The sequence below is a fragment of the Apis dorsata genome, unplaced genomic scaffold (assembly GCF_000469605.1).
Source record: "Apis dorsata unplaced genomic scaffold, Apis dorsata 1.3 scaffold_187, whole genome shotgun sequence".
In the NCBI taxonomy this organism is placed as follows: domain Eukaryota; kingdom Metazoa; phylum Arthropoda; class Insecta; order Hymenoptera; family Apidae; genus Apis; species Apis dorsata.
In genome coordinates, this window is record NW_006263472.1 from 4,486 (window position 1) to 19,158 (window position 14,673).

Genomic DNA, 14,673 nt, shown 5'->3' on the forward strand with positions numbered 1-14,673 from the left:
GAGTTTCATCTATGGCAATATATTTTAAAGATGATGTTAATTTTATAATTTTTATCTTATCTCTTCTTTTTTACTATTTGCTTTTCTTATCTATATTTACTTTTAGCGCATAAACACATATGAGATATTCTTCCTAGACTACAATGTATTTTATTTTTTAAGATAAAAAAAATAAAATATATTTTTTTTATAATATCTTTTTTATAATATCTTTATCTTTATAATTTTGTAAAATATAATGCATTTTATAATCTTATATACATATAAGATCATATATACATATAAGATGTGATATTATTGATGATAAGAGATTTGAATAAAAAGAAAATTTTAAACATTTTATTCTTAAAAATAAGATACAAAATTAGATAATCTATATGGATATTTCTAAATCTTCCAGAATAGATAAAACTGTAAAGAAATGTTCAGTATTACAAAAAATAAGACAACTTTAAAAAATAATAAGTATAGAAACGATAAATATATTTTAAATTATTCTTGCAATAATACTGATTATAACTAATACTTATTACTTTTATTGAATATTTTTTCTTATTTTAAGTTATGAAGCTGTAAGAAGCGTTTGTATATAGGGATTTTTGTAAGATAAAACTTCTTCTTTAAATGTTAAAATCTTATCCTTTAACTCTGTGTCAGATAATGATAGATCTAAATTCTTGCATTTATCATTAAATTCTGCAATAAGAATTTCGGCTTCCTGTAATATTACAAATTAATTATATTATAAATATTAAACATTTTTTATATTTTTTTAATGAAATTTTAATTAATTAATATTATTACTTGGATGATCTTTTTTTTTTTCTGTGGATTATCAGATCCCTCAAAAAGTGAGTCTTGATAATCTTCAAGTTCTGCTTGTTTACGCTTAGCAAACTAAAAAAAAATTAATTTTTTAATTTTATTATAGTAAATTAAAATTTGTAAATTTAAATTTACAAGTGAATTCAGAAAAATTTTACCTCAATAACATCTTGTGGGAAATTAGCCATTTTAGCAACATGTATGCCAAAACTTTGATCACATATTCCTGGTTTTATTTTATATAATAAAGTTAATTTATTATCATCTACAAGAGCTGTAACGTGTTGATTTTTAACAGTAGATATTTCTTCTTCCAATTTAGTTATTTCATGAAAATGTGTTGCAAAAAGACAATAACATTTAATTTCTTTTGCTAAATATCTATAAAAAATTATATTAAATATATAAGGAAATTTAATAAATTCAAAAGATGTTTTAAATCTTACTCGGCGATTGACCATGCTATACCGCAACCTTCATAAGTAGAAGTTCCTCTGCCTAATTCATCAATTAATACCAATGAATTGCATGTTGCTGTCTGAAATTGTATAAAATATTTTTTAATTATTATTTTATGCTATAAATATTATTAATTACCTTTAATATAGCAGCAGTTTCTATCATTTCCATCATAAATGTAGAAAGTCCTTTCAATTGACAATCATCAGCTCCTACACGAGCTAATATACAGTCTAATAATGATATTCTTGCTTGATCACAAGGAACAAAACTTCCAATATGTGCCATGAGAGCACTGACACCAGCAGATCTTATATATGTGCTTTTACCTCCCATATTTGGACCGGTAATAATACAAAAATGACATTCTCCTATAATTTTAATTTTTTTCTCCTCTAATATAATTTATTATAAAAATAATTATTATATTTTATATTTATAAAAATATTACCTCTTTTAAAATTGATATTATTAGCTATATAATCTACTCCTTCTTGAACTTCTAAACATGGATGTCGAACTTGAATAAGATTAAATTCTCCTTTTTCACTAGGGAGCATTTCAGGACGCACATATGGTTTATTAGCACATATAGCAGCAGAAGCAAAAGCAGTAAGTACATCAAGTGATGCTAATACATTTCCAATAGCTTTTATTGTATTACTATAACCAGCTATATAATTTTTATAATATAATAATAAAAATGCTATAATTATATTGCTTCTTTATTTAATATTTTAATAATAATATTAAATATTTAAATATTTTATGTATTTATACAAACCTGCAATTTCAATTATTTCCGCAACAACCTTTTTTTGTTCCATTATATATTTATCTCTAATAGCAATGTATTCATCATTTAAATCATTTAATTTATTACTTCGAAATCGTACACCACTTTTATTAGAATCTAAAATAATATATTGTTTTTTATTTCTTAATACCTTTTCTTCCTTCAATGTTACACGGAAATAATATCCAAATTGTTGATTTGATTCTAATTTTAATATTTTTCCAGCTTCGATTGAAAGATCATCAGCAACTTTATTCAATTGTGCTTGCAATTTTATCTCTATTTCATCCATAGTACATTTTAATTCTAATATTAATGGATATAATTAGTAAATATAAATTAATGTAAAAAAAAATTTAATGCATATAATATACATAAATATATATATATATATATACATATATATATATATTCATTTAAAAGATTTTATGAGTACCTTTTAATTCATCATCAAATTCAGATCGTACTAAAAAATCTCCTTTTTCAGCAGAATCTAAATCAATTGTTTGTTCAACCATTTGTTGAAATTTATTCATATCTTTAATAAATTCACTTAAAGGATCAGTAAACATTGTTTTTAAAGCTATTATATTTATTTTAAGAAATTGTTCTAATAATATAGGTAAATGTGATATACATGTATAAATCCTGAAATAAAAACGATTAATAAATTATTAATTATATATAAAAATATTAAAAAATATATAATTTATTTACTTATAGCAATCCTGTAAAGTTGCTTTTTTTCTAGCCAATTTTTTTGCAAGTACTTGTAGATCTGGTATGCGTCTTAAATGATCTTCATTAAGATTAGATCGTAATTCATTATCATTCACTAATGCTTCAACAATATCATGTCTTTCTTTTATAAGTGATAAATCTTTTAAAGGTTGTCTAATCCATTGTGCAAGAAGTCTATGTCCTTGTGGAGTTCTACATTTATCTAAGAGATTCAAAATACTTGTAGGTGCATTTCCATTTAAAACACAAGAAGTATCAATACGTGGTTCAATATTAAGTGCTTTTATAGCAGCTGAATCTAACTTTAAATAACGTGATTGCTTTATTTGATCTATACTAAATTGATTTAAATTTCCTTCATCTGATGTTAACTAATGAAAAAACATAATATAAAAGTATAAAATTAAAAAACATAGTATAAGTATAAAATTAAATTAAAGAACAATATTTTTTTTATCAGTATGCAATACTTACATCTAAATATTTAATAAGAGCAGAAGTAGCTGACATAGCAAAAGTTAAATTAACTTCAGGTAAAGATTGTACATTTTGTTGTTGACCTTTCTTGAATCTTATTAAAGTATTTAAATCTTGTATAACTGATTCACTAGAGAATTCATTTTTTTTTCTTGTAGTAATCATCACATTATTTCGTTCTATTAGCTAAGTAAGAAAAAAAAGATGAAAGAAAGAAATAAATGTTATGATTGTATCAATAAAATTTTTAAATTAATTATTCTGTATAAAAAAAATATTTTTATTTATCTTGTTTACTTGTTTTAAAGTTTGAAATTCATAGCTGCCTTCGCCTTGAATTAATAAACATTCTTTAGGAGCAAGCGTAACAATCAATGATTCCAAATTAGAAAATGATTCATTGTCTTGAAATTCACAAACAGAAAATAAAGTTGCCGTAGTATCTACACAGCTTAAACCTACAATCTAAAAATATTGTAAAATATAATAAAATAAAAATTTTTTAGCAAAAATTTTTTTTATTATAATGTGTTTTATAATTACTCACTCTAAATTTTCCTTCCATTCCTAATTTCACTGCTATAACACGAACACTAACAGCAATATCATTATTGCCAAACAATATATCCTCAAACTGTGTTAAATTACCAGGAGATCCTTTATATTCTAATATCCAATTTTGATTTTTTGCAGTTCCTTGATTAATATAAACTTCTACTCTGTATTGTTTTACTAATAATAAATCACGTATAAAAGATTCAAAATGATTTTTGTTAAGAATAACTCCTTCAGTTTTATATGGATCTGTTTTAAATATTAAAATTTTAAAATTTTAAAAACTTATTATATTTTTATTAAATTATAAATATTAAAATTTTAAATTAAAATTCTTACCTGCACCTATAATTTTACAAACGGATGTAGTTTTAAAAATTTCTTGTGCAGCAAATAATGCATCATTACCATGTAATGTATAATAATCTGATCTATTAAAAAAACGTACTGTGGTATTCAGTTTCTGAAATCATATTATTATTAAATTATATATGTGTTTTATAATTATGCATTTTTTTTTATAAATAATATATATTTTTAAACTTATAAATATTAAAATTTTATATTATATTATTATATGTATACATAATTAAATGATATTTTAGCATTAAAAGTAATGTTATTTTTACATAAGTAAAAAAATTTTAATATTCTCATTAATTTAAAAGAAAAAATTTAAAAATAATTTTTTACAAATTATTTAAAAATTTAATACAAAAAGTATAATTATTACCAAATTATAATTATTATATTTAATTATGATTATACTTGTTTTCAAGAAAGACTTTATGAAGAATATCTGTAGGTCAATGTCTATCTAGGGTCAAAAAGTCATGGATTATTATTAATGTTATATGTATGAGTTCAAGGAAATTTGTTATATTATGGAAAAATATATCAATTTAAAATCATCTAATATGATAAAAAAGATAATTAAATACAATTAAATTTATTTATTTTTTGATATATTTTAATATTTGAAATTAAAAATATTTGAACAAGAGTAGTGAGAATTATAAATTAATTTAATATTTATTAAATTATATATCAATTATATAAAAATATATTAATATAATTACAATTAAAAAATAATTTATTAAAAAGAAAAAATGCAAAAATTCCAATAATGATATTATCTTGCAAATATTATTCATTTTTTATGTCATAAAAAATATTACAGTTTATATTCCAAAAAGATCAATACCATATGTAAGGCATTAAAAACATCATGAATTATTTTAATTTATTATAATTTAATTGCTTAAATAATATTTTATTATATATATTTTTACATGAATATATATAAAATATATAATAATATATTATATTATTTATATTAATATAATATAATATTATATTATTATATAAATATATAATAAATATAAAATAAATTGAAATATAATTCTATTAAACAATGTTTTTTCATTTAAAAATATCTTTTTTTAGAATCGAAAATAAAAGATAGACATAAATGTGCATTAGATTTATTGATGTGTTCAATGATCATTTGAATGATTATCTTTAATTACCTGAAATTATATTTATAGCTATTATAAAATAACAATAAATTAATCTATTATAACAAGAATATTATACAAGAATGATATCATTGATGACACATCAAATTAACAAAACAATTTCTGGAAATTATCTATATAATTATTACTAAGAAATAGAAAAGTTATTTTTACACATTTACAAGAAAAATGTAAGAAAATAATATATTACATACATATGTTTCATATATAATAATTTTTTTCTTAATAATTCTAAGAATTTATTTCATGAAATATTTGTTTATTTTATAAATTTTTTTATATCTTATAAATTATTAATATAATAAATATAATAAATCATAATTAAAATATTAAAAAAAATTATATTAAATGTTTAATTTAAAATGTACATAATATATAAATAATTAAATGTTTTTAATAAATTATTTAATTAAATAGATTTTTTAATAATAATATATTACAAATAATATTACAAAATTAAATGACAAATATTTCTCAGTTTAAAGATATTAATAGTTTGTGAATTATTTAAAAGAGATAAGAATATATATGAACTGGAATAAATGCACAGAAAATATTATCATCATAAGAATGAAAGAGAATGTTTTCAAAGATATGATGAAGAAGGGGGAACTAACATAAATGGTATTGCTCCAACTTGCATGTAGTATATCAATACATACTGTCATTGAGTGAGATCATCAATTCTAAGCTCTGAATTAAGTGAATTTTGATCTTTTACCATACGGTAATTAAACTTTTAATTTTATTTTATTTAATTTTAATATAATATTTCAATTGTAATTATTTTTTTTTTTTGACAAATAAAATGTAGAATATGAAATATATCTTATGATAATTTCAAAATTGATTTATGTATTTTTTTTTAGATTATGTAGTTTTTATTTAGTTTTTAAAAAATAATTAAACTTTTTATTTAATATTTACAGAGATCAAATGATTAACATGGTAATACAAAATATTGCCATTTTATTTTTATTAATAACACATACATTATGTGCACCAAGTGGATGCATAGAATCTTGTACTTCTTATCTGACACAATATCAAACTTCTGGAAAACATGCTGATTTATCACAAACTGCTTCATATTTACAAAGTCTTGATTATTCAAAACCTGGAACATGGTCTGAACATAAAGACTATAATATAGATAATGGACATGGAAAAGTACATGAAGAACGAGGCCAATATGTCGAAGGTCCTAAGACAGTAAGATATTATAAGAAAAATTATTCTTCTTATGATACATGGTATCCTGTTGGTGAGAAAATATCAAATTTTAATCAAAATAATAACAAACATATATCCAATACAGAAGACATAGTTAATCAACATACTTATAATCAAATGAGTAATTCAGAATCAATTATACAGCAAAATAAATACAATACAATAAAGAATCAACCACATGTTGAATCATCACATAGAAAAACTAATGTTCAAAATGAAAGACTTGAAAATCTTGGAGAATATAGTAAAAATTCACAGATTAATCAACAAGATATATCTAATCTGAATACACAAATTTCACAAGAACCTTATCATATTAATATGCAGTCTGGAAATTGGAGTACAATAGATTCATATAAAACTGATGGAGGACATGGTCGTGTATTTGAAGAAAAAGGTCAATATGTATCAGGAGCTAAAAAAATTCGTTATTATAAAAGAAATTATACTTCTAATTACAGTTCATCTGATGGAATGTCTATTCCTGATTTTACTAAAAATGGAATGCAAGATGTACAAACAAAGATAGAAAAATTTCATAAAGAAATTGGAAAAGGATTTGATCAAATTTCTACACAAACCACAGGATCCACTAATATTGGACAAACATATTTTAATATTCATGACTTGCCTACTGATAATATTTATAATAAAAATAGTGATAATTATAGAGATCAATATAACTATAGAAATTCAAGAACACATCATAATGAAGAACAACAATCTTCAGACATAACAAATGAACATTTACCTTATAGGAATCCTTACCAAAATACTTATGGTGAAAATAGTTACAGTATGTATGAAAAACATGAAGGATATGTAAAGAAGCTTCAACCAACTAATCAACTTATTAATCCTACATCAGGATATACTAGTACACTCAATATTGGAAATAATGATTACAATAGAAATAAATTTAGTGGATCAATTTTACAACATACAGATAATTTACAACAAACAGATATTTTAGATGCACATCAATCAAGATTTGTTCAGAATCAAATGTTAGTCGACAATTTAAGAAATAATGCGCAGAGTCAAAGCAGCATAATTCATTCAAGCATACCAAAACAAGTATCTCATTATAAAGAACACTGGAGTTCTAGTCATACAAAACAAGCATCTGTTCCTCTATATTCTACAGATATTTTACATAACAATAAAGAACATTTTCAATACAATAATGATCAATATAACAACAAATATAATTTAAATCAAGATATACGACATGATAGTAATTTAAATCAATTTAGAGAAAATGATTTCAATAGTGATAGAAACATAATGTCACAAAAATTAATGACTAGTGCAAGTGATTTAAGTGAAATAGGAGATACTATAGATTGTGCATATAATTCACAACATTCACATGGCAGTTCACAATATTTAAAAAAATATAAGCGCAATGTAATGCATAACAAAGAAGATGAAGTGCAACAAATAGTAAATAAACATGTTATAGATGATTTTAATCAACAAACTACACAAAATGATGATTTTACACAACAGAATTCAAGAAATAATGATTTAAACCAAGAATTACAACAATCTTATCAACCATGGAAATCAAATCAACAATTAAATGATTTTACCCAGCAAACAACTGAAACTGATGACATCATTCAACAAACTTCTGGAAAATTTGAATTTGGTCAAGATTCACAACAAATATCTCAATTATGGAAACCAAATAATNNTCAATCAACAATTTAATGATTTTAATCAGCAAACAAATGGATCTGAGGATTTTACTCAACAAACTTCTGGAAAGCTTGAATTTGGTAAAGATTCACAACAATCCTATCAATCTTGGAAANGTGATAATAATAATAATAAAAAAGATTATACTCAGCAAATAGGTAATTTTGATGATCTTAGTCAATATGTCTCTAAAAATCTTGATCAAAAATTACAACAATCTTATCAATCTTGGAAAACAAAGAATGCTGATCAACAATTAACTCATCTTACCCAGCAAAAAGATGGATCTGAGAATCTTACTGAACAAATATCTGGAAAATTTGAATTTGGTCAAGATTCACAACAAATATCTCAATTATGGAAACCAAATAATGCCAATCAACAATTTAATGATTTTAATCAGCAAACAAGTGGATCTGATTTTACTCAACAAATTTCTGGAAAGATTGAATTTGATCAAGATTCACAACAATCTTATCAATCTTGGAAACCTAGTAATGTTAATCAACAATTAAATAATTTTAATTGGCAAATAAGTGGATCTGATGATCTTACACAACAAATTTTTGAAAAGATTAAATTTGATAAAGATTCGCAACAATCTGGAAAACCCAATAATGCTAATCAACAATTAAATGATTTTTTCCAACAATCAAGTGAAATTGATGATTTTTCACAACAAACTTCTGGAAAGCTTGAATTTGGTAAAGATTCACAACAATCCTATCAATCTTGGAAANNATGATAATAATAATAATAAAGAAGATTACACTCAACAAATAGGTAATTTTGATGATCTTAGTCAATATGTCTCTAAAAATCTTGATCAAAAATTACAACAATCTTATCAATCTTGGAAAACAAATAATGCTGACCAACAATTAACTCATCTTACCCAGCAAAAAGATGGATCTGAGAATCTTACTGAACAAATATCTGGAAAACTTGAATTTGGTCAAAATTTACAACAAGCATATCAACCATGGGAATTAAATAATACTAATCAACAATTAATTCATCTTACTCACCAAACAAGTGGATCTGAGGACCTTACTCAACAAATCTCTGGAAAGTTTGAATTTGGTCAAGATTCACAACAAACACATCAACCATGGGAATCAAGTAATGCAGATCAACAGTTAGTTCATCTTACTCAAAAAAATGGATCTGAAGATCTTATTCAACAAACTTCTGGGAAATTTGAATTTGAGCAAATATCACAACAAACTTATCAACCATGGAAACCAAATAATACTAATCTGGATTTTACAGAGCAGATTGATGATTTTACTAAACAAAGTACTGATAAACTTGAATTTAATCAAGAATCAGAAAAAGATTCATCTCTGCAAATAAGTATTATACCAGAATATTTGGGAAATGATTCACATTTTCCAAAACCTGCAGATAAACCCAAACCAAGATCAAGATATTCAAGATATGGATCACATCATAATGTACATAATATCAATGATGAAGATATTATGAATCACAATAATGGAAATATTGATGCATCACATATTTATGAATTACCTCCAAACATGGATGTAGAAGCTGATGATAATAAAGGAAATCAAAATACAACAACAAATCAAGAAGAAAATGAAAATATAGATTTGTCTAAAAATTTAAATCAACATAGTGGAACTAATTTATATGATATTGAAGGAAGTAATGTAGACCAAGTAAATTGGTTACACAAATCAAATGATGCAACTGTAGGTTTACAATGGCATTATACATATCATCCAAGTGACCAAAGACAATTTGTACAACAAACAGAACAAAAAGATAAAGAAAATTTGCAACAATCAATGCAATCACAATTTTTTAATTTAGAACAAAATTTAAATAAAGAATCACAAAATAAATACATAATGGATAATTCACATCAACAATCAGATTGGCAATCTCAAAATTATATATCTAAACAAAAAGATAAATCTTTAAGAAATGATTATGTTCAAAATGAAAATAAATTTATATCTAATGAACAAATAAAAGGAAATTTACAGGCAGATTCTGGAATTTTTAGAGAACCTAAATTACAGCCAAGAATCTTAGAAGTTTATGGAGGTGGGCAATATGATCCAACACATAGCGATGATATATATTCAGAAGTGACAATAAATCCTAGTGCTACATTAGCATCTATAAGCAATACAGATCCATGGGATATTAGAGAAAAACCAGAAATATTAACAACAACTGAATTAATGCCACCATTATTATCTGTAGAACCATTGGACACAAATATTACTACTGAAGCACCTCATCCATCATCCATTTGGTCAAGAATTAGTCATAAAATAGCAACTACAATAGACAAAGCTAAAGAAAAAGCTAGAAATATTTTTGGATAAATATAAATTTTTAAAAACAAATTTTTAAAATAGATATCTATTTATAAGTAATATATTTTTCACAATATAGATTTTAAATAAAATTTATCAGATCTTTATCAAAATCATTCAGATTGTTAATTTAATATGTGGTACTAATTTAATATATTTTAATATATTTAGGATTTTAATGTAGTATTACATAAAATTCTATTATTATATAGTTATTATATATTTTAGATTGTTATTTAAATAAATGAATTTATATTTTTTAATTTTTATTTTTTATTCTTTATACTAAATATTACATAATCATAAATATAAAAAAGATCATAACAAAAAAAATCAACAATAATATATATACAATTAATCATATTTACTTACTTCTGGTAAATTTTTAAAAAACCTAACAAAACTTTGTTGACTTGATGAGTCTGGAATCAATATTACATAAAATTATTTAATAAAATCTAAATATATAAAATAAAAACTTAATTTCTAAAATTATATTATATTTTACTCACCCATATTAAATTGTTGATTTGGTTGGACAGCCATGATTTTATATAAGAAAAAGTACTAATATTTATACGTTAAGTAAAAAATAATCCTAAATAATTATAAAATATTGTACAATTTTATAAAAATATTTCAAAAATTATCTTTTCAAAATACTATATATATATCAAATATTCATTCAATGTATTCCCGCATAATTATACCACGAAATAATAATTCATAGATTGCATACTACAGTTATATTTCACAAAATATTATTGTCCAATTTTATTGGTTATAAATGTAGATTTACGTTTCTATATATGCTTTCTTTAATATTAAATAGTTCATGCAATATGTTTTAATAGAAAAATCGTTCAGTTTCTTTTGTATATTTTTACTTATAATATGTAATATTTTAATTTTTATTTTTAAAAATAATTATTTAAATTTAAAAGTAATATACTTTTAATTTATTTTTATAATATAGAAACTGTATGGTAAGATATTCATTACATTCATTATTAATTAAAATGTAGAATTCTTTTTTTATTCTTAAATTTATATTTTTGAATCGAGAGTAATTATTGAATTAATATATATATATATATATATATATATAATTATATAACATGTATATATAACATATATATATACATATATGTACATATAATGTAAATATAGTTTGTTAGATATAAAATTTTTAATGCATAATTATAATTATAATTATAATAAATAAAATTAATATCTCGAAAAGTATAGAGCGGATATTTCAAATTCAAATTTTTTTCGAAACTATTTTGAATGAAATTTATTGAAAATTATTGAATTATTGAATTCTTGAAATTGAATTATTGAAATTGAATTATTGAAATTATTGATTATTGAAAATTATTTTCATCAATAAAAAATTATAATATATATCTAGTTTGAAAAAACAAATATAAATTAACATAAATCAAATAATTTTATTGAATATTAATTATGATTAAAAATTGTATTGGCTTATAATTTAATTTTTTAAAAATTGAAAATATAGAATTTATTAAAGTTTTATTTGACATGTTATTAATATTTGGGACAAGAATGATAATGAATAATTATTATTCTTATCATTGTGATAAGAGATTGCTTATTGTCTTGGTATCAGAATATGTATATTATTAAAGATACTTTAAGCGTTTGTACTAAATCACGAGTAACAACGAGCAATAAATATCAATCATCGTGCATTTGTGCCCTATCGTAGAATTAATTGAGAGTCAACTGTATATTGCGTATCTTGTCCTACAATTCATTTTCTGAACTGCTTCATTCGTGAACATATCGTGAATTTATAGTATTTTTGAATTTTTTTTATTTGAAACTAATATTTTTATAATAATTCTATATTCTAAATAATAATTCTATATTTATATATAAAAAATAAAATTGTAATCATTATTTTTTTTTTTCAAATTTATATTTGTAATTTAATAGATTAATTAAGAAAAGACGAATTAAGAAAAATTTTTTTTAAAATAGGTAAGTAATTTGTGTTTTAAAATTAATAATATAAAATTTAAAATTTATTATTGTTTATAATTTCGAAATTATTTTATAAAAAATTGTTTGTAATATTTTTATTTTAAATTTATCTTTTATTTTGTAATTAATTGATAAAATTTAAAAATTTTAATACATATATTTTATTTTAAAAAATTTTTAGAAATAAAATGGATATGAAGAACAAAAATAATATGTTAATACCGGGTCAACGGATTCGTCCACCTGGCAACAAACAAAAAGTTTTACAACTTTTAGAAGAACTTTATGGTTTGAAAACTTTAAGTATATCTGAATTAAATGCATATGATGACAGAAATTATCATGTAATTTGTGAAGAAACTCATATGAATCCTCATATAACGATCATAAGTAAATATGGCTATGTTTTGAAGATCGTTAATTCTTTGGATTCGCAGAAAACACACGTGATTGAAGCACAAACTGAAATGTTAATATTTTTACATCAGCAAGGTATTAATTGTCCTTTGCCTGTAAAAAATATACATGGATTGTATTACACTCTAGTTAAAATGAATAATGAATATTCTGAAAGTTATGCTATCAGATTGTTGATTTATCGATCTGGTGAATTGTTACATCGTGTACCAATTACTGGAGATTTGCTACGAAATATAGGCAATTTTATAGCCCGACTTGATAATATTCTAATGACTTTTTCCCATCCAGCTTATAATCATCACAAAACACTATGGATGTTAAATTCCGTACCACAATTACACCAATTTACCTATGCTATAAAAAATGTATTCGAAAGAGAGTTAGCGCATGAGGTAATAATAGCTTTCGAAAAGGACGTGCTTCAAATCACTTCACAGTTAGAACAAGGCATGATACATGGAGATTTAAATGAACAAAATCTAGTGATAAACTCGAATGGCAAAGAAATATTTGCAGTCATCGATTTTGGTGATGCACATCGAACATGCTTAATCTTTGAATTAGCTATCGCGCTGTGCTATATGATTTTACAGACTGGTGATATAGCGATGGGTAAATATGTAATCGAAGGTTATCAGGATATTAGAAAGCTGACAGATCTTGAGAAGAAAATTTTGAAAATTAGTGTTTGTGCAAGAATTTGTCAAAGTTTGATTATGGGTGCTTATTCCTATCTTCATGATCCACAAAATGAATATTTGCTTACTACACAAAAAGGATGGTCGTTATTAAAGAAGCTTTGGCCTCTTGCTCAAGATGATGTTCTTCGAAATTGGGGATTGATAAACTAAATTTTTTTATTTATTCAATTTTTCATATGCTGTATAATTTATTGTACATTGTATAATTCAGTCTCAATGTTCCAATCAATTATTATATTATTTGAAATCTGTTATCAACGTTATCAAGAAGCAATAAATACATAAATTTATATTTTAACTAAATTGAATTTAAGAAATAAATTAAGATAATGTGCAGCGATATATCCTCTGGTTTTATTCGTATTTAGGCAGTTACATATTTACATAGATATAATGAATAATAATGCTCTTTGTATAATAATATGGAGTCATTTTACATAACTAGATGGTGGTATATACAAAAATGCAGGTATTAAAAATCAATTCATGGGAAATTATGTATTATTGCTAAAAGATTTTAAAGAAACATATTTCTTATGATTACTTGAGTGAAATAGTAATTACTGTTAACTCCAACTCGATAAATTAAATGAAATATATCGAAATATATCGGTAATAATATAATATATCGTACAGAATTTATTATAATATAGAATTATTTATAAATGTACTGTAAGACAATATATTTCGATCTTGCATAATAGATTTATACCTGCGTTTAAGATGAAATCATTCGCGTGTGTTTTTATTACTTACGCAACTTGTAATATACATATATATATATATATTATATATAATATATAATATATATTATATATATTATATATTATACACACCCAAATATATAATTTTTTTTA

General features: G+C 22.5%; 3 protein-coding genes across 4 annotated transcripts; 2 read left to right on the forward strand and 1 right to left on the reverse strand.

Annotated features, from left to right (window-relative positions):
* Positions 1-317: 317 nt before the first annotated feature.
* On the reverse strand, positions 318-11,240 carry LOC102681856 (DNA mismatch repair protein Msh2). The gene is made up of 15 exons (XM_006614477.2): positions 11,195-11,240; positions 11,055-11,104; positions 4,193-4,316; positions 3,846-4,102; positions 3,596-3,763; positions 3,296-3,484; positions 2,798-3,192; positions 2,517-2,728; positions 2,069-2,386; positions 1,736-1,957; positions 1,423-1,655; positions 1,272-1,363; positions 984-1,206; positions 805-897; positions 318-718 (listed from the first exon to the last, which is right to left on the reverse strand). Exons 1-15 carry the CDS (start codon positions 11,226-11,228, stop codon positions 563-565), a joined length of 2,766 nt encoding a protein of 921 aa, XP_006614540.1. The 5' UTR covers positions 11,229-11,240; the 3' UTR covers positions 318-562.
* Positions 5,952-10,945, forward strand: LOC102681731 (GATA zinc finger domain-containing protein 14-like). Its single transcript, XM_031509840.1, is given in 4 exon segments — positions 5,952-6,118; positions 6,321-8,267; positions 8,647-9,066; positions 9,068-10,945. Coding segments are annotated over 3 exon segments (3,984 nt in total). The 5' UTR covers positions 5,952-6,118; positions 6,321-6,327; the 3' UTR covers positions 10,692-10,945.
* A 277-nt stretch (positions 11,241-11,517) lies between the features above and the next one.
* On the forward strand, positions 11,518-14,158 carry LOC102681502 (hydroxylysine kinase). Of its 2 annotated transcripts, none has more exons than XM_006614475.2 (2): positions 11,518-11,668; positions 12,877-14,158. In XM_006614475.2, the coding sequence occupies exon 2, from the start codon at positions 12,884-12,886 to the stop codon at positions 13,964-13,966; it is 1,083 nt and encodes a 360-aa protein (XP_006614538.1). In that variant the 5' UTR covers positions 11,518-11,668; positions 12,877-12,883; the 3' UTR covers positions 13,967-14,158. The 2 variants fall into 2 exon arrangements, with proteins under 2 accessions (XP_006614538.1, XP_006614537.1); XM_006614474.2 differs by lacking the exon at positions 11,518-11,668 and adding an exon at positions 12,635-12,692.
* Positions 14,159-14,673: the final 515 nt, after the last annotated feature.